The following is a 26,715-nucleotide window of genomic DNA, read 5'->3' as shown; positions in this document are numbered from 1 at the left end:
AATGTGTAGCTCTTTTATGGGGATTTTCATCAAAGTGCTTTATAAAGGAGGTTGGTATCATTCTCCCCATGTTAGAGTAAGGCTTGGAATACTGGAAAAGTTCTGGAATCCTGGAAGAAAAATAATGTGCCAATATTTAAAAAGAGTAAACAGGATGACCCAGGGAATTATAGGCTTGTCAGTCTGATGGGGATCCCAGGCAAGATCATGGAGCAGCTGATGTGGGACCTGATTAATATAGAATGAAAGGAGGGCAATATTACTGATGCCAGTCAACATCTCTTTGATGAGACTACAAGTTTGGTTGATAAAGGTAACAGTGTCGGTGTAATATACTTAGACTGCTGGAAAGCACTTCACTAGATACTTCTGACATTTTGATTAAAAAAACTAGAAAGATAAAATTAACATGGCACACATTAAATGGATTAAAAACTAGCTAAATGATAGGCCTCAAAACATAATTATAAATGGGGAATCATCATCAAACAGGTGTATTTCTAGTGGGGTCCCGCAGGGGTCAGTTCTTGGCTCTATGCCATTTAAAATTTTTATGAATGATCTGGAAGAAAACATAAAATAAAGTTTGCAGATGACATAAAAATTGGGGGACATGGTAAAAACAAAGAGGACTGGTCACTGATAGAGAGTGATCTGGATCACTTGATAAGCTGGGCTCATGCAAACAATGTGTTTGATGTGGGTGAATATACACATCTCAGAAGAAAGAATGTAGGCCATACTTACAGGATGAGGGACTCTATCCTGGGAAGCAGTGACAATGAAAAAGTTCTGGGGGTCATAGAGGATAATCAGCTGAACATGAGCTCCCAGGGTGATGCTGTGGCCAAAAGAGAAAATGCAATTCTTGGATTCATAAAGAGGGGAGTATCAAGTGGGAGTAGAGAGGTTATTTTACCTCTGTATTTGGCACTGGTGGGACCACTGCTGGAATCCTGTGTGCAGTTTTGGGGCCCACAAATCAAGAAGGATGTTGATATATTGGAGATGGTTCAAAGAAGAGACACACAAATGATTAAAAGATTAGAAACCATACTTTTATAATAGTAAACTCAAACAACTCAATCTATTTAACTTAACGAAGAGGGTTAAAGGGTGAGTTGATTACCGTCTATAACTCCAACATGGGGAACAAATGTTTAATAATCTCTTCAATCTAGCAGAGAAAGGTATCATACAATCCAATGGCTGGAAGTTAAAGTGAGACAAATTCAGGTTGGAACTAAGATGTACATTTTTAATGGTGAGAGTAATTAACCATTGGAACAACTTACGAACAGTTGTGATGGATTCTTTTTTTAGACAATTTTTAAATCAAGATTGGATGTTTTTCTAAAAGATTTGCTCTAGGAATTATTTTGGGGCCGTTCTCTGCGCTGTGTTAGACAGGAGGTCAGACTCAGTGATCACAGTGGTCCCTTCTATTTTTGGAATTTGAATTTTGACTTCATGGGAGTAGAGTTCGTCCAATGCTGAGTGATTTAAAAACAACAAATCACTCAGGGTTTAAAATGCACTCGTATATTTTTGTTCCAGCCCTGGTGTCGGTGTATTACAACGATCTACAATTATTTTGTGGTGACCAATTTTTTCTGGATGTTTGTGGAAGGCTGCTATTTACACACTGCGATAGTGATGACTTACTCCACAGATAAGCTGAGGAAATGGGTCTTCCTCTTCATAGGATGGTGTAAGTGCCGTGTGCTTTAAAACTACTGTACTATATGACTGTCAGTGTTAAAGAAGTGATATAACCAAGATTGACACACACAAAAATCCAGGAGGAGTGATATTTTTGTCATTCAGATCTCACCCCATTTAACAAATGCAAATATCAGAGCAGGTTGAGTTAAATGTTTATATTTAAATATACTTTAATGACACAGCTCAACACGGGCCAATGAGTGAAAGGTTATGGCTGAGGTCCGCGTCTTTCACTTGGATCATTGTGATTTTATTCCCAACCGTGGCTAAGGTTAAGGCAGGAGCATCAGGTGCTATGTGCATGACTCAGCAGTTTCAGGTTTCAGCAGTTCACAGAGGTGTTGCTTCAGGTTGATCAACCGTCCCTAAATTGTCTCTTCAGTGTGTATTTGTTTAACATCACAGTGGGCTCAGCATTGGAGGAAACAGGAGACATTGTCCCTGACCTTACGGGCTGTTAAGGTTTCTTCCCCACTCTGAACTTTAGGGTACAGATGTGGGGACCTGCATGAAAACCCCCCTAAGCTTATTCTTATCAGCTTAGGTTAAAACTTCCCCAAGGCACAGATTTCTTTCTTGCCTTGGGAACCAGCTTAGTTAAAACCCTGATACGCTGCCACCACCAAGTGATTTAAACAAAGAACAGGGAAAGAGCCCACTTGGAGACGTCTTCCCCCAAATATTCCCCCAAGCCCTACACCCCTTTTCCTGGGGAAGGCTTGATAATAATATCCTCACCAATTGGTATAGGTGAACACAGACCCAAACCCTAAGATCTTAAGAACAATGAAAAATTAATCAATTCTTAAAAGAATTTTATTTAAAGAAAAAGGTAAAAGAATCACCTCTGTAAAATCAGGATGGTAAATACTTTACAGGGTAATTAGATTTAAAACATAGAGAATCCCTTTAGGCAAAACCTTAAGTTACAAAAAGACACAAAAACAGGAATACACATTTCCTTCAGCAGAGCGAATTTTACAAGCGAAAAAAACAAAAGAAAATTTAACGTATTTTCTAGCTAGATTACTTACTAACTTTACAGGAGTTGGGAGGCTTGTATCCTTGATCTGTTCCCGGCAAAGGTATTACACAGACAGACAGACAAAAGCCTTTTCTCCCCGCCTCCAGGTTTAAAAGAATCTTGTCCCCTCATTGGCCATTTTGGTCAGGTGCCAGCGAGGTTACCTTAGCTTCTTAACCCTTTACAGGTGAAAGGATTTTGCCTCGGGCCAGGAGGGATTTTATAGCATTGTATACAGAAAGGTAGTTACCCTTCCCTTTATATTTACAACACAGGCCCTTACAGCCTTAAGACAGACACAACAAATCAGACACAAGGAAAAACATTTCAGCATGGAGTTAATTGGGCCTCTTTCCATGCAGGAACAATGTTGCAGCTGCATTTGAGGTCACTTAGGGGCTAGACTGTCTTTCTAAAACACAGCCTTTAATAAAGGGAGGCATGTGCCTGTGCGACCCCAGGAGATGCACGGGGAAGGAAATGTGGCTCCTGGCTTGTTCCCAGGAATTAGTAATCTACGGGTGTCCTAATTAAATTACTACCCGCAGCTCAGCTGTGCTGGCCAGCGCATGAGGTGGCCTGGCCACTGCCAGTTCTCCTACCCACCCATACCGCTGATCAAGCAGTACCCTGACCGCTTTGTGACCAGATCACAGGTCCAAGTAGCTTGCCTGGTCCATGACTGTAGTCCTGAGACATCTTGGTCTCTGACTGTAACTGCACAAGTGCCACATATTGAGCACACCCTTCCTCTCACCCTTTTAGATCCTTTCCTGTGCCAGTCACTCTGCCCTACTTTCTGCTTCGCCTCTGGCAAATCTCACGTCCAGTTCTCTGATCTCCACAGTTCTCTGATCTTTGGCCAGGAATAGAGAAAGGTCCTTATCCAGCAACAAGGGCATGTACGCTTCCATCCCATCCCATCCCATCCCCATGACAACGGAAAGCACGATGTCTTCCTGAGTCATTGAACAAGGAGAATCTGTCTTCGCAGGAGGGCAGGGCAGATCCCCAGAATCACAGCCCAAAGCATAGTTTGATCTTTACGTGTGTACTTTAATCCCATCCCTGCTGGCCTCCACTGCAGAGTCTACGCTACGATGTCTCTCTACATTGGCCCCAGTCTACTGAAATCTCAGGATTTTGAAGGTCAATGTGGAGCTATAGACCTCAATTCAGCAAAGCACATAAGCATGTACCTGAATCCCATTCACTTCAATGGGAATTAAGAACATGCTTTGCCTTGGAAAGGCTGACCTGGAGTGCAGTGCAAAGCTGACCTGGTAGCGAGCACACTGGGTGGCCCTGGAGATGCCTTTTTGCCTGATTTACCAGAGATGTTTGACAACACTGAGAGAGGCCCATTTGAAAGCAATGTACAAATCGGGTTGGAAAATGCTCCTGATTCTACTCTCTCTTACACGGGTGTGACTCCAGAGTTCACTCTCCGGAATCTCAGGGAGCATGGACACATGAGGTGAGTGGGAGTGAGAGGAGAGCTAGTCCCAGCATGACATTACTGTGGTCCAGCCATGTTACTGGGCTGGGTTCTGAGTTGCTCCCACTAAGTGCTGGGTTCAGCTGAGGATAAGAAGGGTCACAAATCAGCTGCTTGCTCCTCTGATATTGCAGCTCTTTTGGTCCCCTCCCTGTCCCGCATAAGTCAGAGGAGCCGCAGAGCTGCTGTAAACTGTGCCAGCTCCTCCAAGAATCTTTCCTTGAACCAAGGGGTCACTGGAGCACAGGATGCTTCAGCTACATTCCCTTTTCCCTGGGAACCTGCTTTGGGAGGGGAGTGGCACAGAGCTGACTACACTGACTCTACACCTCCTTGGAATTCCCTCTATGTGATGGGAATTCTCCACCAGCCAGCTACTCAGCAGCTTATGCCAAGGGACTGGCACAAAATAAACATTGTGAGGATGAGGATGTGGCCCACTGAGTAGGAGTGAAAGCAGAGGCAACAGCACGGCAGGGACAGGAAGCTTACAGATGTACCAGCCACATGCAAGGAGATTCAATTCCCAGTGAGCAATGGTGCATCTGCCTTAATGCATTCCAGGTTAGTGGGAGAAAGATATGCAAATCAAACACGTGGGCTTAATGGGATTTCAGAATCATTTATTTTAAAAAAAACACCAACAGGACACATGGTGTGTTGGAGGTCATGGAACACACCAGTGGAGCTGGGAGAAATTGCATTCTTCAGAGACTGCCAGAATAACATCTGAACTGGTCAAGAGTTAAACCTCGAGAGAATTCCTCCACATTGCCCTTTACCTTGGGATGGTTAATTTCAGAACTTCCCACCCAATCCATATGGTGCAGCAGAACCATAAGGAGACTGCAGCCTGGTAATACAACTCAGATAATAAACCCCCCAGAAAGCTCAACCTGCCTTTAAGGTATTGCGCGGAATGAAGAAAATGGTTTGTGATTCATCCAGAATCTCCTGCTATTTCTTAAGTAGCTTTTTAATTTTTCTGTAATTGTTTTAATAATCTGCCTCTTATAGAACAATGGCACTAAAGCTGTGAAAAGATCTCGTCTTGTTAGGACTTCTATTTCTTTTACGTAAAACTAGTTAGCAGATGTATGAGGTCTATAGCCCATGGCCAAAGGCAAGTGTCAACGTCATTTCTTATACTCCCCGCCCCCAACACACACACATTGACTGACAGTGTTCTGTGTGTGTGGATTGTGACTTTTGATCTTTTTTTTTTTTTTTTAGGTATTCCTTGTCCAATCATTGTTGCCTGGGCCATTGGCAAGCTCTATTATGAAAATGAACAGTAAGTAATGTTAACGATTTTATTTATGTGGGTCTACATAAACAAGATACCAGACAGCATAGACATATCCAATGCCGGAAGAAATTGTGCTAAAAGTTACATAGACTATGGAGATGAAAACTAACAGATATGGCTGTCTCATTCCCATTGATCTTCAGAACTGACAACTTCAAAAAGTTCCAAGCTCAGCTTGAGTGAACACCCCAAAGTTCAAAGGCTTATCTAAAACTCCTGGACCAAATCCCCAAATCCTTCCTGAACGGCTTTTATTCAGGCAAAACTCCTTCAATGGGACTGGGTTAAAAATTACTGAGTGAAGGATTTGGCCTCTTGAGATCACAGAACTGGGTTGTAAAGCTTCCAAGAACAGTCTTCGTAGTATTGCAAGCGGCCCACATACTGGCTTTGACCCCGCGCAGGGCAGGTGTTCTACATATAAGGACAAGGTAAAATGTGACGGGCAGAGCATGAAACACAAGGGAATCTGATTTTACATTGAGAGCAATTGTACAGAGCCGCCAAGTAGCAGGAATAATTCGGCTGCATTAACAAATAGGGATCATGCTTAAGCTCCTTGTCCTCACAGACACACCCATTCCCTGCCCATGCTCCATTCCTTTTTGCCCCGTATGCTAGCAAATAAGGCAGTGGCCACACAAGGGGGTTTCATTAGTATCACTAGGCATGGAGGATGATACGTAGTGCTTAGCCTTTCTTGCACCCCGATACAGCTAGCTTCCATTCACATTTGCACTGGCGTACAATAACCTTGCACAACCTGCTATGCCCCATGAACAGACTTTTGAGATCAGTGCCAAATGATTTCATTTTGGGCAAGACCGCAAAGCATCCAGTCATCTGCCCACCCTACTAGTATCCAGAAATACTTATGAGCTGGAGCGTGAAATATTTTGTAATGTCAGGCACTCATCAGAGAGGCCGAGGATATGTGAACTTCTGCACTCTATCAGAGACTGAGATATCAGGTGCACCACAGGTGCTGTTCTCCAGAAGATCTTACCCATACAATCATACCGATACAATAAAGATCATAGAAATGAATAGCTGATAAGGGAATATAGCTGTTCTATTCTTCACATTTATATTAATGTTATACACAGGATAAGACTTAGCATACCTTAATGAACTAAAACAAAAGCAAGAGATGAATTGTTTGCCAGTGCTTTGCTGATTGCTATAAATATGCATGCATTTTCTAGGACATTACATTTGTTTAATCAGGTGGTATATCTAATAACGCCTACTAAACAGAAAAATTAAAGCACAGATCAAAACATTTTTTAATCAAAAATCTACTTAACTCTAACTTCTTCTGGATGAGTCAGCCCAAATGTCCGGACTAAATTCTGTTCGTGACGGCTCGAGAAGTCTTTCCATGTGCCGAAAAGATACAGAAATAATGGCTGAAATGTGAACTACATAAATCTGTGCCAATGTAAGGCTAAGAGTAAAACTTGATTCTTGTTTCTGAGAAACTAAGTGGAATCAGCTCTGCCAAACCAAGCTGACTCTTATGATCACATGGGATGTGCTCAGCCTATTCAGACATGGAGAAATAACATGTGACTTCTCCCATGTGATCTAACCTAGCAAACCAAATTCAGATGTGAACTACAGAACAAACAGCAGCCTCCAAAAATATTCAGATGCAGGGGGGGGGGAGGGGAATCTCCAAAAGTGCCTATGGACTGTTCAAAGTCAAGGACAAAATGTGACCATATTGCTGTTAGTTTGGGTAAGCAATTTGACATACAACCAAGGCAGACTGGAAGTACTTTTGTAGTTCAAGCTGTATAGCTCTAAAGATGATAAAATCAAGAAGATTGCAGCCACAAGGAAGAATGAATATGCTTAAATAATGAATGATTCCATAAAACCAAATGAAAAGCGCCTGATTTCACCTGCATTAGCGCCTTTGATCAATATAGGGAAAAATCTAATTTAGGATTATTGAGAACATCTTGTCCAGTGGTTAGCTCTGTGGTAGAATCTGGCTACCCTCGAGAAGAGAAGTACTTTATGCATCATGTAAAAACAATCAACAAGTGATGAAGAGCTACTTCTGTAGCAATTTCAGAGATGGACAATCTGGAAGGATAAAAGCAGTAATAAAAGTCTCATTAACAATGATGAAAGGACAGTGATATTTGAGTTATGTAAAGTCCTATCAGGGAAGCATGGGGGAATATTGATTAGTATTATTCAGTGTGCAGGTGTTCCAATTTCTTTCATCCTAACGAGATCTACTTCAATGGCTTGTCCTCCCCGACATTGAAAAAGCTTTTGTTTGTTCTTGGAGGAGGCTGGAAGGAGGCGGGGAATGCATATGTTGTTTTAGCAGTTTTTTCATGGCTCTCCACTACAGATATAATTGCCATACACACCCTATCGAAAAACCCAAATCAACAAAATAATAACTTTCCTGGGATTAGGAGGTGAAGGTTCCAGGGTGGGTTGTTTGTTTGTTGTAAAAAAAAAAGCTACGTGGCTTTCATTTCAGGATTGGGGCCTTAGTTTGGATTTAAAGGTGAAAATTAATGTAGATAAAGGAAGAAAGTCTAGGTCACTGAATTATATCAGTTGCATTGCTACATGCGACCTGATATCTACTTAATTATAAATTCTTTAGGGCAGGGATTGTCTTTTTGTTCTGTATTTTCACAGCACCTATCACAGAGGGGTCCTGGTCCGTGACTGGGGCTCCTAGATACTACCTTGGTGTAGATAATGCTTTTATTCTATGAAATATGAATTCTACACTAGAATAGATGTATTGGTTCCAAAGAACTGGACGAGTTGCATCGACAGTAACTTCTTCCCCCAAAATCTCAGGGCATTAGCTGCTGGCTCTCCACAGGCTGCTCCTTGGTCTTTGAGTTCCTTCATATGCCTCAGTCAAACTCATTATTAATCCCACTGGGATTCCTTAATTAGCACAGCCTGCTTTCCAAAAGGTCCTTTCCGGAAGGTCTCAGACAGTTCAGTTCTTTTTCCTTGGTAGGTTCCCCAAACTCCTCCAGGTCCTGGCAGCTTCACTCTTATGTTTCCTTTCCTTGATATATCCCACAATACCCTTCTCTGTCCCCACACTGCTCCAGCAAGTCATTCTTTTTCTCTTCCATATCATTTTTGAGGAGAGTGGAAGGTTTCACTTCCAGTTGGATAATAATTTGGGCAGCAAGAAACAGCTCTTTCCAATTGCTTCTCTCAGTGTCAAATTTTGGAAATGTTTTTGCAAGTAGTTACCAAGTTGCACAAAGCTATATTGTGTGCAACCAGGAATAACATTTTAATAACTTATCAGACAACTTAGTGCAAATGATTCAAAATGATCTCATTCAATCTGATTTTATTATGGATATCAAGCTGAGAAAAGGCAAGTAATTGTAGGACAGCATGAATTCTGGCGTTTGAGAACTATCTCACCTGTTACATTTTGTAATGTTTCTCTAATAAGAAAATGTTCTTCTCGATGGGTGCCACGAATGCTGTGCCATCGACAAATATATTCTCTTAGCCTAGGAGTCATTAGCAGGCCTCCCCCATATTAGAGAAGATTTTTTTTGCCACTGCAGTTCTTAAAGTAATTCTGCTTGAACCATGCTTTCCTTCAAACCCAGTCATTTGTCTCATTTACCTGTTATTTCTTTCTTGTCTCCTAGACTATGAGCTCCTCAGGGTAGAATCATAGAACCACAGGGTTAGAAGGGACCACAAGGGCCATCTAGTCTAACTCCCTGCCAAGAAGCATTGTAGAGATTGTTATTTACTATATGACTGTTGTACTATATGATTGGGGCCCCAACCTGGATCTGTCTCTGTCATCTAGATTGGAAACTCCTTGAGGGCTGGGAATGTCTTTATTTTCATGTCTTGGGTAGCACCAAGCACATTGTCTGTGCTTTACATATAATCAGATGTTGCAATGCACCATGGCCATACACCAATTGACAATGTGGCCATCTATGAAATCACTATAGCAAAAGGGAATAGAAGTCATAACTCTGAACTCCAAAAAGAATACATCACTTGACCTGGCTTACAAACTCCTGTTATCCATGTAGGAGACCTTAAAGGGCTTGTACCATGTTGAGGTCAGGGTTCAAGATGTCATATCCTCTTGTACGTTAGTCACTGGAAACAGGAACTGGGCTACTTGGATTCCATCCACTAAAAGGTATACACAAAAGCCAGAACATGGCAGTATGAAAGCACAGGTTTAGTTTGCCATGTATCAGAGAAAGAAATGAGTTGTTCGTCGTTAACATCGGATTGGAAGTGAGCTCCTGGGTCATTGAGACCAGTCCCTTGCTATCTAAGGCAATCCTGTCACATAATCATATAACAGAAATGATGACAAAATAAAACCTCTGCAACAACTCTGCAGTACGTGACTCTGGTTTACTGAAATTCTGTTAACTCCCTTTGCCTTTTAACTGAAGTTCAGTGAATTTCCCTGGGATTATATTGGATGAGAATGCTTGTCAGACCAGCTAGCTTTAAATGAGTATCTCTTTTTGTTGCGCTCTGTAGTTGGAAACTTTGCCTGTTCAAGGCCCATGGGATGGATTCCCTGTTGACACACACAAACAGGGCTTGGAAAAGTCTCCCTGTGGATTTAGAGGCCTTTGTATAAACAGACTTTCCTTGAATCATTTGTGAGCACTGCATTAGAAAGTTCAGGGGGCAGGAGGTTTCATTCAAAGGAAGAGCCCTCTTTCTGACATAGTGGGTTACAATTTGCAGCATAAGTTCTGCATCTGCATTAAGCATGCTCATCCTCCTGTATAGCTGATCCCGAAACATTCTCATGTTTCCAGGCAAATGTTTATAGGGTTGGCAGCTAGAAACTGAGTGGGAACATGACTTGGCTACACTCAGCAAAAACTGGGGCTTGGATCTGTGTCCAATGAAAGCTTTGAAAGGAGAAAAGTGGCTCAATTGCATGTTGGCTATGTAATTAAACACAAAAGCATTTCAGGGGTATAAGTGAATAACTCCCTAAGGTGTACATAATCTGAATATGAGATATGCATTAAGATTTGTAAACCGTAGTTTTTCTCTTACAGATGCTGGTTTGGAAAGGAACCCGGGAAGTACATAGATTACATATATCAAGGCCCAGTGATCCTCGTCCTTCTGGTAAGACTGTGCGTGGGACTAAGAGGATGGCTATTGGCAATAGTGAAATGATCTTATAGGCACCTGCTGTCTTCCATGTGTAATTAACTAAAACAAAACAACACGTGAGCAAAACCTGGGGAAAAGATCTGAGGGTTTCAGAAAAGAGCTCTGAAGGCAGTTGCATTAGGTAACGTGCTGTCAGCTGGCACCTGATTGGTTAATGAAGAGCCCAATGTAGTGTTAACAGGCTAGTTTGTTGCTTCCTTACAGTGCTTCCTACCTGCAGACCTTTAGCTGCTGTTAGCCTTGGTTTATGCAGCAGCTGGTGCAAACAGGGTTGAGTCCTGCCTGACAAAAATAGAACAATCTCTCCTCCCCTCCTCCACATACGCATGGGTCTAGGTGGCACTGGACGGGAAGGGGGCATAGCCAGGGTAACAGTGATGTGCAGTTTCATCACATCTCGGCTACACCTCCTGGGGTGGGGCTTCCGTGGCGGCCCTCCATGGAAATTCCACCTGGCCTGTGCGGGGAGAAAATTCCGCTTTATGCACAGGTTGCCTGGATGGTTCCAAGACATGCAGCTGGCACCTGCCTGTGCCAGCCATGATGAATCTAGCCCCTCGTTTGTGTCCATCAGTTAAATGCTAAGTTCTTGCATCTTCACGCTGGTGGCAGTTGTGTCTGTAATGAACCTATCCCCCGGGAGCTGGAATAAGCACTTAGAACTATGTGACTGGTCACGTGTGGGCGCCGTGTGCTGTTTAAGCCACACCACAGTGTAGGTGATGAAGGTCAGTATATTGCTGTTAAGATTGGAGGGTATGTCTACATTCCAGTCATAGGGTGTGATCGCAGCTCGGGTAGACATACCTGAGCTAGGTTTGATCTAGCTAGTTCGGGTACCAACAGCAGTGAAGTTGCAGCAGGCTGTTTCAGCATGGGTTAGCTGCCAGAGTAACTACCCAGGGTTCCAAGCAGGCTTGTACAACCTATGCTAAACTTCATGCTGCCATGGCTTCACTGCTACCTGTACCTGAACTAGCTAGTTTTAAGCTCACTTGACCGTCAGTCACCCCCCTTACTTCCTTGATTGCAGTGTGGCCATTCCCTGAGAGGCAAAGAATATCAGAAATTCTCTCCAGTCGTCTCTGGACACCCATTACTATGTTTTTATACTCAATAAAGTATCAATTAATCTCCCTGAAATGACTTCCTCTAACTCAGGTGGCTGTCCATGTCCTGTTCAGGTTTCCTCATGTTATTTATGCAAACAGTGTACACATTATATTTCCCACTTAGTTGTAACTGGGGTATCAACAACTGTAGACACATTGGGCCAGAGTTTCTAAGGAGCGCACCTTTAGAGCTGCTCTGAAATTTTTAGTTTAAACGGTTTTTAACAAAAAATGCTGGTTTGGGGGAAATCGAAACTTTCAAAACTGTGTCCATTTAGACAACATTTTGTTTTAAAAAACTGAAATGAAACACTCCATTAATGTGAAAAGCATCCAATTTCAGTGTTTTCAAAATGGACCTTTTTGACTTATTGTTTTGAAACAAAATTCGTTGTTTTTATATAAAAAGTCAAGTTTTGCTAAAAAGTCAAAATAAAGAACTAAATGTTTTCAGAATTTGATCATGTGGAAAATAATGAAACTTTTGGTTTTGTTCCATTCCAGGATGGGAAAAATAGTCAAAATTGCAGCATTTCCTGTGAAAATCCAGTTCCTGCCAAGGTCTCTCAGCTCCCATTGAGACACTGAAACAAAGTAGCTAAGTTCTTTTGGAAAATGCCTTTTTTAAAAAACAAAGTTCTCCCTCCCCCTCCATTTGTTGTTGGCATTATAAATTTTTGATTTCTCATGACTTTTTTGAGTGTTTTAATAGAAATGTTTATCAACATTTTTACTTACCAAAACTCTGTTTTTTGTTAAATGGAAAATGTCAAAACTTAGCAGAAGTTGCTGCAAATGTTCAGTGCCTCAAAGCTCTCACTGCAACATTTGTGGCCATATTTTTCCATCCAGCATACCAAGCTCTTTTGAAAATCTGGCCGTAGAAGTCACAATGGGAGTTGCTAGCCGACTAGCAGTTTTGAGAACTTTTTCCAAATGTTCACATTTTTCCTTTACTGAAAACCAGCTTTCTGATTAATGAACAATTTTGATTAAAAATTTCTATAGGAGAAATAACACCCAAAATCACAAAAACTTGACAGACTTCCATACAGTAGAGCCCCCGTTTTATGAACTGATCGAGGAGTTCAGTTTTATTAATTTCTCAGTGTTACGAACATCTCAAAATTATAGTAGATGCGGTGCTTAAGTTGCTGTATGGTGCACTGCATCACTTTCTCCTTGTCCTTCAGACCAGTGCAAAGCAATTTCCAATGCATGGAGGGCATCGGAATATGAAGGGATGTCAATTTGTTGTTCACTGACATCACTTTCGCTATGTGGTTTTTATTTTTACGGTTTTTTCATTCATCAGACTGATGTTCGTAACATCGCACTTCTCCTGTCCAGTAATATCACTTTTCTTTTTTTTTGCAAATTATTTCCATTTAGAGAAGTCCATTTTTCAACAACAACAAAAAGTTTTATTAGATAAATGTCAACCTTCTCTAATTAGCATCTCTCAGGCAATGCAGAATAAGCTAATGTGTCTTTGTTGCTGAAGCATGGCACTGGACAAAGTGTTTTAAACTGAGACTGTGACATTTTATTATCTTTACTTTGACAGCATTTGTAAATGCTCAGAGGGGTCATGATCTTGCAGCTGACTATGTGCAGATGCACATCTTGGCCTGTGCAGAGCCCCTCTGAAGTTTGTCCACATGTAGTCAATTGTAGGATCAATGCCTTGGGCTTGTGACAATTAGAAGATTGACACCTCTTGTCTCCATCCCCTATATAAAATATACTTACTTGCCATTTGTAAAGCACTCTGAGATCCTCTGATGAAAGCAACTACATAAGTGCAGTCTATTTTGTTGCTATTGCGTATGGTTTGTTTAGTAGCCTTTGGCAAGTACAAAGTGGATAATTATAAAATGGCAGATGTAATAGGAAGTTTAAAATTGAGTTTTCAGCTGGTAATTAAGCAATTAAGTCATTAGTTATTCCACTGCATTTACAGATGTCTAATCAAGTGATAACTAAAGCTCACAAGTGTTGCGGTTTTTGTTTGTTTGTTTTTAGATAAGGGAGTGTAGTAGATCTCATATATTTGGACTTCAGTTAAGCATCTGACACAGTAGCACATGGGAAATTATTAGCTAAATTAGAGAAGATGGGGGTCAGTACAAGAACTGTAAGGTGGAGAAGGAGCTGGCTAAAGGGAAGATGGCAATGGGTTGTGGTGAAAGGTGAATTGTAGGGCTCCAGGGAGGTTATTAGTGAAGTTGAAGGATCATTCTTGAGACCAGTGTTGTTCAATATTTTTATTAACGACCTTGGCACAAAAAGTAGGAGTATTGCTGATGATACCATGGTGGAAAGTGTCATCAATACAGAGGAAGATAGGAATGTTCTACAGGAAGATCTGGATGGCCTTGAAGGTTGAAGTGACAGAAACTGAATGAAATTCAGTAGCCCAAAGTCATGCACTTAGGGTCTAATAATAAAAATTTCTGCTACAAGGTGGGGGTTTATCTGTTGAAAGTCACAGAGGAGGAGACACAGAGGGTGTGTGGACTGATCACAAGATGACTATGAGCCACTAATGTAGTGTGGCTGTGAAAAAGGCAAATGCAATCCTAGAATGTATCAGGCAAGAAGAGAGAGGGGGAAGTATTAATGCCATTGTGCACGGCACTGGTAAGACCTCATTTGGATTGTTGTGTGGCATTCTGGTCACCCATGTTCAAGAAAGATGAATTCACACTGGAAAAGGTTCAGAGAAGAACTACTAGGATGAGCAGAGGAATGGTGGGCCTATTTTATGAACGGAGACTGGAAAAGCTTGGCTTGTTTAGCGGGGGTGAAGAGCTAGTTAAGCTAAAAGACAATATTGGCACAAAACCAAGTGCGCCAAACTGGCAATGAACAAATTCAGGCTGGAAATTGGAAGGTTTCTAACCAGCAGAGGAGTGAGGTTCTGGAACAGCCTCCCAATAGGAGCTCTGGGGGGCAAACAACTTAATTAATTTTGAGAGAGCTGGACAAATTCATGGGTGCGACTGTATGATGGGATTGCTTGTGGTGGTAGGGGGAGGGCACAACAAGCCTGGGATTCTTATAAGGTTTGTCTTATGTTCCTAAAAGCTCATGCTTCAGGATTTCAGTTGGCCGCCTGCAGGGATCAGGGGATTTCCCCCTCCCCCCACATGTATTCTTTTTCTTATTTTCTTTTTAATCTCTTTCCTCTGAAGCATGGGAGATGGCCACAGCTGGAGTTGAGACACTGGGTGAGGTAGGCTGGAGCTCTGAGATGGTACTGAACATTCTCACTCTCAGGTGTTTGGCTCGCTGGTTCTTGCTCACATGTTCGGGGTCTAACTGATCACCATATGTGAGGTCAGGAAGGAATTTTCTCCCAGGTCAGATTGGCAGTGACCCTGGGGTTGGTTGGTTGGTTAGTTGATTTGTTTTTGTGCCTTCCTCTGCAGCATGTGGGTGTGGGTCACTTGCCAGGATTAACTGGGTATAGCTCACTTAATTATTTCCCTGCTATTGCAGTGGCCTTGGGCACTGGTGCACCTCGGACCCTCCTATTCCCTGCCTGTGGTACGTAATAGTCTAGTCTCCTGTGGACTGTGATACTTTGGTCTAATTTAGGTTGTCGGGTTTAGTGTGCAGGTACTGTGTGGTGGTGGTGGCCTGTGACATACAGGAGGTCAGACTAAACTATCTGGTGGTTCCTTCTGGTGTTACACTCTGGCTCAATCTTAACTGAGTATAAACCTCTCCAACACCATGGATTTTTATACCATCTCCCTGGGGCTTTTTGGCACAATTATATGCTTGATGTAAAAACAAATCATAAGTGTTTGGTAGGCAGGGTGGTTGTGTGAATAGCACACTGCTCTGGGAGTCTGGAGACCTAAGTTCCTACTTCTTTTGCTGACTTTAGGGCAAGTCACTTCATCTCTTTGTGACCCAGTTTCTTCTTCTGTGATGAAGCTTGTCCTCCTTCATAAATTGCTCTGTGGTCGACAGAGGAAAAGTGCCATAAAAGAACTAAAGATATTATTACGATTTAACGTTACGTTTCTGACTTTTCCATGCTCATTTGATTGACTGTTAGCAAGTTGCTCTCCCACATACGCTGCACCCTGCTGCAAACACGAAACCTGGGATGGTCAAGTAGAGCTCAAAATAGCAGGTTCTTCTACGAGGAGGCTCCCTGTGGGTGCTCCACTTTAGGTGAATCTGCGCCCCTGCTCTTGTAATCGGACATTTTTAGTAGCAGTGCCTCATTGGTTTGCCCATGCGCTGTCCCCGTCCCGTGCTACCTCAGGGAGTTACATAGTGCTGTGAGACCAGTCCTCCCTCAGGTCCTTCTCTACCACCCTCAGCTTGAATGGAGCAATTGGCAGCACCTCTTTATCTTTAGTCTAGCTTTAACGTTAGAGAACTTGTTAGTTAATTAATAGTTAACTACCCTATCTCTTCCCCATTTATCTATTTCTTTAAAAAAAATTCTTATGAATTTAAGTTTCAGTTATTAGGATACTCCTTAGTGCAGTATAGTTACCCTCCCTCATGGAAGAAACCCTATTCTGAGGCATGCCTGGCTCCCTGGATTTTAACCGTTGCCTCACTTGCCGGTCATCACTTCCCGTTTCTGACAGGTATTCACAGTGTGTTCACTACCTTGGTGAGACACACACACCAAAAAGTACTCCCACTGCCACAATCTGAAGACCCGTGCCAGGAAAGCAAGGGGCCTACAGCTAAAACTCCTCAGGGTGGAGAAGTCTCTGTGCCCGGTGTCCAATTTGGGATCACGAACCGCTCCTGGATAACGGTCTCCAATGGCGGCATCTGACAGAGGTTCCCCATCACTCTCTGAGGAAGAAGCACTCCTCCAAAACGGTGACAAAAAAACAGGCTCCGACCTCCTCTTCTTGGAACCTGTCAAAAAGAGATGTTCCCCGACCTGTCAGACCCCATCAGAACCGACCGTACTGAGACTGTCCACCATTGAGGTAGCAAGACCATCCTGCATCACGGGTACCGTGCGAGCCAAAGACCATAAGCAGGTTGGCTCGGAAAAAGGCACAAAATGGAAACCTAGCATCCCTGCTTCGGTATTGCCTGAGCCGCTCAAACATGCAGCACCGATCAGCTTGTCAGCACTACAATCTACGGCGCCACCTTCTGCCTCTATAGCGCATAGCGTATGGCCCTTGGCACCAGCAACCACGGTAAAGGCACTGGTACTGCCAATAACACCCTCCTCTGTATCAGTGCTCTCGGTACCACAGCAATTTCTCCAACATAAAGACTTTTTAGTCTCCTTGGCACTGGAATCTCCACTCCCCAGTACTGACCTCACTCCAGCATGCTCGGTACCGTGCCAACTTACCACACCACCCAGATCAGCTCATCCTTTATCCAACGACAAGGAGGAGGAGGATGAAGGGGAAATATACTTCTCCCATCACTTCTCGCCTATCCACACAACTACCAGACCAGGTCCACTAAAGCAACATGAATGCCATCCCAGACCTGAAACTCAAGAATGGTACTGACACCCATGGATGCTTTCCCCCAGTGACCTTATTGGGACCGATGGGCAGCATATTGCCAACACTATCCTAAATTTCCCAATCCACACAGGGAGAGGTTGAGACATTCTCCATCCCCCTCTGTACCTGGACCCTCTGAACCTCCAGAAGAGGCAGTCGAGGAACTGGAGGAGACTTTGGATCAGGAAGTCATGCCAGCTGCCAATTTTCCATCCTCCTCTCCAGAAGAAGCTATCACATCCTCACCATCATTGGAGATTCTGCTGGAAGAGGTTGCTGAGTCCTAGCATAAGTTGTTGGACATCTTCCAGACTTCAATCTCTTCCATTGCCCTCCCAATAAACGAGGCCCTTATGGACCGAGTCAAGACCATCTGGCAGACCCCAGCAACAATTCCGCCCACCTGCAAAAGAGTGGATAAAAAATACTATGTCCCTTCCAAGGGGATGAAATTTCTATTTTCACACCCTATGCCAAACTTTCTGGTGGTAGAGGCTGTGAATGAGCAGGGCAGACCACACCATTCCAGATCCACCCCATATGACAAGCGCTGGAAGAGATTAGACCTTTTTGGTCATAAAGCTTTTTCTTCAGAAACCTACAGTTCAGGATTGCACACTATGGAGAATTTATGGCCAAATACAATCAGTCCAATTACTCAGAAAACTCTGACTTTACTGAACACATACCTGAGGACAAAAAGGAACAATTTAAAGCTTTCATATCCAAGGGTCAACTCCTAGCTCGCATAGCTTTACAAGCTTCATTGAACTTCACAGTCATGGCAGCACGCTCCGTTGCCACAGCCATAGTAATGTGAGAAGCTTCCTGGCTCCACCTCTTGGGTTTCCCCAAAGATGTACAATCAACTGTCGAGAACCTCCTGTTCGAAGGCCTCCAGCTGTTTGCAGCCAAAACGTATGAATCCCTTCACACATTGATGGACTCCAGGGTGACTCTGAGATCCTTGGGCATATACATGCCTACACAAAACAACAAACAGGGGAAGGATTACTTGATGGAAGGATCTAGATCTGTGCCTTACACCCAACCTCATAGGCAATATGACCTGCAGAGGCAAAGACCTGCAAGACGGAGAACACTCCTTTCTCCGCCCTCGACATCTCAACAACCTCCATCTAAACAACAGGGTCGAGACATGACACATTTCCTACTTTTTCTACTGCTGGACCCATCCGACACCATCCGTCCATTTGGAGACCATCTGACTCCATTCCACCCAGTGTGGTGAAATATCACATCACACAAATGGGTATTAGAAATCATCGAGATTGACTATTCCGTCCAATTTATCTCTGTCCCTCTTCAGGGACCTTTCTCATGAACACCTACTGCGACAGGAGGTAAACCATCCCAAACACCTAAGTGCAGAACCAGCACAACACAAAGGGAAGCATTTATACTCCCATTATATTCTAACCCAGAAAAAAATGGGAGATGGAGGACCATTCTTGACTTAAGAAGACTCAACAAATTTGTGAAGACCCAGCAATTCAGGATGGTCAGTCTAACAATGATAATTCCAGCCCTAGAACAAGGGGGCTGGTTCTCAGCCCTCAACCTCCAGGATACATATTTCCACATAATGATACATCCCTCACTCAGGAGGTTTCTCAGATTTGTTCTGGGAACAGATCATCTCCAGTACAAAGTACTCACTTTCGGCTTATATACGGCTCCACGGGTATTCTCAAAAGTCCTTGCGGTTGTGGCAGCTCACCTCCACAAATAAGCAGTTATAATAGTCCCCTATCGGGATGATTGCTTACTCAAAGCCTCAACTAGAGAAGAGGCATTCGAAGCTACACAAAAATCCCCTGTGCAGAGACTAGAGTTCATCAGAACTACCTGAACGCTTTGGAAGCTACAGCCTCTCTGCCCCAGCACAGATTCACCACTCTTGTCAACCTAATCACTACAACACAAGCCAGCCCACAGACACGTCGCTTAAAATAAAGCATTGTCTCTTGTTTTTCATGTGGTTTTCCCTGAACTCCATCCAACAAAGGTGGTCACCCCCAGTGTAAAAGGGCTGTAAATTGCCTGTGGAATGCCCTATGCAGCAGAGAGTGAGTGGAATAGCCCCTCGCATCTATCAGCATATTGGGGCATAGCCAGGGAAGTGGGGATGCAGCTAGACTGCCTACTCTTGTTGCCATAATAGTCCCTTGGTGTCCATTGCAGCTGGCTGAAATTTAGAACAGCCCTGAGACTGCTCTAAACTGAGCCAGAGGCCAGCCTTGCCACCATCCAGACCATGAATCTGGGAATATCTAGCGCCACGCTAGATAGCGCTTGGGAATTCCTGCAAATTGGACTCTTCTCATTGGCCTGTATTAGAGCTCTAATTAAGGCCCAGGTGAATACAAGACTAATTTCATTGTATAGCTGAGAAAGTTTGATACATTTTAGGAAATTAGGTGAGAAAAACTCGCCATCTTTGTTAATTACATAAAAGGCCACAGCTGCACCTTCGTTTGCTCAAGATATGAGGGTGCGTTGTCTTGGAACTTAAAATATATTTCTTAACATGCTTGCTAAAATATTCCTCTGATTGCAAAGTTGTGATTTTTGTTTCTATTCCCAGTTGAGTCACAGAATCATAGAATATTAGGGTTGGAAGAGACCTCAGGAGGTCATCTAGTCCAATCCCCTGCTCAAAGCAGGACCAACACCAACTAAATCATCCCAGCCAAGGCTCTGTCAAGTCTGACCTTAAAAACCTCTAAGGAAGGAGATTCCACCACCTCCATAAGTAACCCATTCCAGTGCTTCACCACCCTCCTAGTGAAATAGTTTTTCCTAATATCCAACCTAGACCTCCCCAACTGCAACCTGAGAGCATTGCTTCTTGTTCTGTCATCTGCCACCACTGAGAACAGCTGAGCTCCATCCTCTTTGGAACTCCCCTTTAGGTAGTTGATGCTATCAAATCCCCCTTCACTCTTCTCTTCTGCAGACTAAATAAGCCCAGTTCCTTCAGCCTCTCCTCGTAAGCCATGTGCCCCAAACCCTAATAATTTTCATTGCCCTGTGCTGGACTCTCTCCAATTTTTCCACATCCCTTCTGTAGTAGGGGAACCAAAACTGGACACAGTACTCCAGGTGTGTCCTCACCAGTGCTGAATAGAGGGGAATAATCACTTCCCTCGATCTGCTGGCAATGCTCCTACTAATGCAGCCCAATATGCCATTGGCCTTCTTGGCAACAAGGGCACACTGCTGACTCATATCCAACTTCTCATCCACTGTAATCCCCAGGTCCTTTTCTGCAGAACTGCTGCTTAGCTACTCAGTCCCCAGCCTATAGGGATGCATGGGATTCTTCCTGCCTAAGTGCAGGCCTCTGCACTTGTCCTAGTTGAACCTCATCAGATTTCTTTTGGCCCAATCGTCCAATTTATCTAGGTCACTCTGGACCCTATCCCTACCCTCCAGTGTATCTACCTCTCCCCCCAGCTTAGTGTCATCTGTGAACTTGCTGAGGATGCAATCCATCCCATCATCCAAATAATTAATAAAGATGTTGAACAAAATCGGCCCCAGGACCAACCCCTGGGGCATTCCACTTGATACTGGCTGCCAACTAGACATCGAGCTGTTGATCACTACCCGTTGAGCCCGACAATCAAGCCAGCTTTCTATCTATCTACCTTATAGTCCATTCATCCAATCCATACTTCTTTAACTTGCTGGCAAGAATACTGTGGGAGACCATATCAAAAGCTTTGCTTAAAGTCAAGATATATCACGTCCGCTACTTTCCCCATATCATATGAGTCTTTCTCATAAAACATGTAGCCATAAATTGTGCTAGAGCAACTAAATATACTGTCATTATATGATGTATATTGAAGTCAATTCAAGCAAATCACAGCTCAAACATAATTTATCACTGCACCTTTTAAAGGGCCATTGTGAGAAGTGCTGGATTGACAGCACTGAAGATTGAAGTCCTTCATCTAAGTGGGTGCTGTACAAGTAATGGTAGGAGAAGCTTCCTTAGCAATGTGCTGGAGTGCCTTTGCCCTGATATAGATAGGGATGAAAGCATGGCTCAGTCTCCATGCCTATTCAGTCTTGTCTTTGTGTGTGATGTGGATGCCTGGCCCTCTAAAAATGTAAGAGAGACCACAGTAAAGTTGTGCACAGACCACCATTAACCTGTGTGACAGCTTTCAGTCATTACTGATGAGCGGTGGATTGGAAACACAGGTTAATGGTGGTCTGTGCACAACTTTACTGTGGTCTCTCTTCCATTTTTAGGGGGCCAAACATTCACATCACACACAAAGACATGTCCACAGATAAGCCCTAAAACCCATTTTCAAAAGAGATGTAGGCACTTCGGCTCCTAAGACATGTCTACACTACAGCTGGTACACCAGCCCCGCTATGGCACTGCAGTGATGCTGCTGTAATGCCATAGTGTAGACGCTTCTGACATCAATGGAAGGGGCTTTTCTGTCTGTTAGGGGGCTTATTCCTTCACCCACTCACTTCTCTGGTCCTTCTCGCATGAACAGAGAGCAACAATTCCTGAAGTCCAAAGGTGCAAACAATTCAATATTTATTGGGGTGAACTTCCAGCAAGCATGATTCCAGTTTCCTTCCTTAGTACCCTCCTTCCCAGCTCTGACACCACAGAGCCTTACACCTGTGGCCCTGTTCCCATTCCTGCCCTTAGCCAAACATGATTCCAATTTCCTTACCCCCATGCCCTGTTCCCATTTCCCCCACCCGCATGCGCACCTCCACCCCCCTACTTCCTGATTGACTGCAGGCTATATAGTAAAACTTGAGTTCTGCTTTGCTATACCTTAACCAATCACGTTCCTGAAATTTAACTAACCAATCCTAACATATTGTAACATGATTATGTAACCAATTATATCCCACCACCTTAATTAGTTTACACCCACCAAAATTAATTATACAGCAGACAGAAACAATCACAGAACCAGACAGAGATTATACAGACAAACAATAGCAAAGTGGGAACTATAATGACAAAACAATACAGAAGTGAGGATTTCACATCCCAGCTATTGATAAGTGAGTTCTTGCCAGACAGGATGCTATCAAACTAAGTTTCCTTTTACATTTTCTAGGCACTTCCCTTTCTCTGGAGGTGATAGGCACTATCAGGACAGGATTGTATTCCTAAGAGCCCAATAGCACCTTCTTTCAATATGACTAGTTTGGAATGTGAGGATGTGACCGTTCGCTTCCCAGCTTATGGCTGCCTCTGTTGCTTAGCCAAAGGCCTTAGCCTAAGAACTGGGCCTCAGACTGTCACAGTAAGAGAAGGACGTTACACTGGCAGACAGTGATTTTGATTCTTTCTTTTATACCTCTATAACTAGACAAGTGATAAGAATACACCTAAATTCTTAGAGTATAGGCCTTTATAGACAGACCTGAATATCTATATCCTAACACTTGTGCCCACATATCTATTCAGGGGACACCATCAAAGGGCCTAATAACATCAGCCACACTATCAGAGGCTCGTTCACCTGCACATCCACCAATGTGATATATGCCATCATGTGCCAGCAATGCCCCTCTGCCATGTACATTGGTCAAACTGGACAGTCTCTACGTAAAAGAATAAATGGACACAAATCAGATGTCAAGAATTATAACATTCATAAACCAGTCGGAGAACACTTCAATCTCTCTGGTCACGCAATCACAGACATGAAGGTCGCTATCTTAAAACAAAGAAACTTCAAATCCAGACTCCAGCGAGAAACTGCTGAATTGGAATTCATTTGCAAATTGGATACTATTAATTTAGGCTTAAATAGAGACTGGGAGTGGCTAAGTCATTATGCAAGGTAGCCTATTTCCTCTTGTTTTTTCCTACCCCCCCCCCCAGATGTTCTGGTTTAACTTGGTTTTAAACTTGGAGAGTGGTCAGTTTGGATGAGCTATTACCAGCAGGAGAGTGAGTCTGTGTGTGTATGGGGGTGGGTTTTTGGAGGGGGGTGAGGGAGTGAGAGAACCTGGATTTGTGCAGGAAATGGCCTAACTTCATTATCATGCACATTGTGTAAAGAGTTGTCACTTTGGATGGGCTATCACCAGCAGGAGAGTGAATTTGTGTGGGGGGGTGGAGGGTGAGAAAACCTGGATTTGTGCTGGAAATGGCCTAACCTGATGCTCACTTTAGATAAGCTATTACCAGCAGGACAGTGGGGTGGGAGGAGATATTGTTTCATATTCTCTGTGTATATATAAAGTCTGCTGCAGTTTCCACGGTATGCATCTGATGAAGTGAGCTGTAGCTCACGAAAGCTCATGCTCAAATAAATTGGTTAGTCTCTAAGGTGCCACAAGGACTCCTTTTCTTTTTGCGAATACAGACTAACACGGCTGTTACTCTGAAACCTATCCTAACACTGTCGTTGTAGCTAATCCATCTCTGAGAGGCAGTAGCTAGGTCTACCGAAGAATGCAGGCCGCATCTACGTTGGGGCTAAGGTCAACCTAATTATAGCATTTGGTGCAAAATTTTTCATGGCCCCATGTGATGTAGCGAGATCTGTCTAATTTTTAAGTGTAGACTAAGCCAAGGTCATGTTGAAAGTCAATGGGATTTAGGCTCCTAACTCATTTTGGGTACATCTACACTGCAATAAAAGACCTGCAGCATGGTCAGCTGACGCAGGCTCATGGGCTGTGGGGCTAAAATTTGCAGTGTAGACATTCAGGCTTGGGTTGCAGCCTGGCCTCTAGGACCCTGTGAGGTGGGAGGATCTCAGAGACCAGGCTCCAACCTGAGCCTGAACGTCTACACTGCAAGTTTTAGTCCTGCAGCTCAAACCCTGTGAGCCCAAGTCCATTGACCTGGATTTTGAGACTTTGTGCCGGCGGTTTTTTTTTACTGCAGTACAGACATAACCTTAGGCATTCTGAAATTTTTGTACCCTTTGGACCTGATTCACCATTGTCCTGTACCATATGCAATCAATCACACCTGTACAAAATGAGTGCAAAGGGGGTATGCAAATTGCTACCATTCTGATTTTGGATTTACCTTTACTGGTGTAAATGTCTGCAGGGCAATAGAGAATAAAGCCATCTGAGTCTTGTTCCTAGTCCCCAGACCTATCCCGAGACAATGATATTTGATCCTTGAGTCTCAAGGCACTATGGTTCTGAATGGTTTCAGAGTAGCAGCCATGTTAGTCTGTATTCGCAAAAAGAAAAGGAGTACTAGGTTGTAGATCCTTGATCAACTAAAACCTCTCCAACGCATCATCAAGGATCTACAACCTATCCTGAAGGACAACCCATCACTCTCACAGATCTTGAGAGACAGGCCAATACTTGCTTACAGACAGCCCCCCAACCTGAAGCAAATACTCACCAGCACCCACACACCACACAACAGAACCACTAACCCAGGAACCTATCCTTGCAACAAAGCCCGTTGCCAACTGTGTCCACATATCTATTCAGGGGACACCATCATAGGGCCTAATCACATCAGCCACACTATCAGAGGCTCGTTCACCTGCACATCTATCAATGTGATATATGCCATCATGTGCCAGCAATGCCCCTCTGCCATGTACATTGGTCAAACTGGACAGTCTCTACATAAAAGAATAAATGGACACAAATCAGACGTCAAGAATTATAACATTCAAAAACCAGTTGGAGAACACTTCAATCTCTTTGGTCACTCGATTACAGACCTAAAAGTTGCAATTCTTCAACAAAAAACCTTCAAAAACAGACTCCAAGGAGAGACTGCTGAATTGGAATTAATTTGCAAACTGGATACAATTAACTTCGGCTTGAATAGAGACTGGGAGTGGATGGGTCATTACACAAAGTTAAACTATTTCCCCTTGTTTATTCCTCCCCCCCACCCCCCCGCCACTGTTCCTCAGACGTTCTTGTCAACTGCTGGAAATGGCCCACCTTGATTATCACTACAAAAGGTTCTGCCTTTCCCCCCCCCACCCCCCCACTCTCCTGCTGGTCATAGCTCATCTTAAGTGATCACTCTCGTTACAGTGTGTATGGTAACACCCATTGTTTCGTGTTCTCTATGTATATAAATCTCCCCACTGTATTTTCCACTGAATGCATCCGATGAAGTGAGCTGTAGCTCACGAAAGCTTATGCTCAAATAAATTTGTTAGTCTCTAAGGTGCCACAAGTACTCCTTTCCTTTTTATGGTTCTGAATGGTGCACGAATCATGCTTGTTTAAATGCTTTTTTTGTAGTTTTGGAAGCAATAGAAATGTTCTCATAAATTAAAATTTGAAAGATGGGGTCCAGATTACTCTTTGTTAGCTGCTTTTTGTTTGGATCTCAAAGCCAAAGGAACCCGTGAATATAAAATGCACATCCTGTATCCTGTGCCCCATAGCCTATCTCTTCATCTAGTAAATTATGAGAGAGAAATTGTTGTTCATCATATTTTATATTTCTTCTTTGTCCCTTGATGCATCCCAGTCCTGGCAAAATATCAAAAGAGACGCAGCCCTGCAAAAAGTGTTTGATACTCTGAAATGCAATTTCTTGTGGTGCTGTAAATGTTTTCAGTTGGAATGTGTATACTAATCCCATTATTGGGGCTCAGACTAGCCTAGTCTGGTTTTAATCTAATGTCTCTGTCTGGGGGGATGGCACAGGAGGCGAAGGGTTGAGAGTCCATGCCAACGCATCAAATTTCAACATGAATTACCTGAGAAGTAATAAGACTTTATTTGATATAGTGCCTTCCACGCAGTCCATCTCAGAGGCGAACCATCAAAAGGTTACAAGAATATTGTAATAAACACGTGGCTAACAGTCAGTAAATGAGCAGTGGATTCAGTTGATTCAGCATCTGATGGTGTAAACTAACCCCTGGACCCAGATTTGAATCACTCTGCAATATTTCTGGGAGCTAAGCGTTTGTTAAGTTTCGGTATTTTAAACCACTAGACCTCAGAGCTCCCCTGCTGCTTGGTTTATAACATTTAGACTGTTCAAAACGTGCTTTAGCTTTAACAGATTTCTTTATGATTGAGAATTTAGCAGTTTCCTGGCCTGTGCATTTTGGACCTAATTGAAAATAATTCACAGGGATAAATTCACCACTGGTGTAAGTATATAGGGAGATCTGGGTTCTAGTCCCAGCTATGCCACTGATCATCTGTTTGGCTTTGGGCAAGTTATGTCACTGTTCTGTGCCTCAGTTTCCCCATTTGTAAAATGGGGTTAATGCTACAGACTTTCCTTCGTAAAGTGCTCTGAGATCTCTGGATGCCAAGCACTAGAGATGAGCTAAGTGTTATTACGT

The 26,715-nt window shown here is 43.2% G+C and overlaps 1 protein-coding gene across 2 annotated transcripts in view; it reads left to right on the top strand.

The window, feature by feature from the left end:
* Positions 1 to 26,715, top strand: part of CRHR2 (corticotropin releasing hormone receptor 2) — a 255,839-nt gene that overhangs the window by 180,395 nt on the left and 48,729 nt on the right. For both annotated transcript variants that reach the window (XM_077809521.1, XM_077809522.1), the window contains 3 exons: positions 1,558 to 1,711; positions 5,481 to 5,541; positions 10,632 to 10,704. In XM_077809521.1, the coding sequence (XP_077665647.1) occupies positions 1,558 to 1,711; positions 5,481 to 5,541; positions 10,632 to 10,704 (288 nt within the window). The remainder of the gene's footprint in view (positions 1 to 1,557; positions 1,712 to 5,480; positions 5,542 to 10,631; positions 10,705 to 26,715) is intronic.

This window comes from Eretmochelys imbricata, chromosome 2 (assembly GCF_965152235.1).
Source record: "Eretmochelys imbricata isolate rEreImb1 chromosome 2, rEreImb1.hap1, whole genome shotgun sequence".
Classification (NCBI taxonomy): Eukaryota; Metazoa; Chordata; order Testudines; family Cheloniidae; genus Eretmochelys; species Eretmochelys imbricata.
Note: the sequence above shows the minus strand (reverse complement) of the source record. Positions and strands in the feature narration are given on the sequence as shown.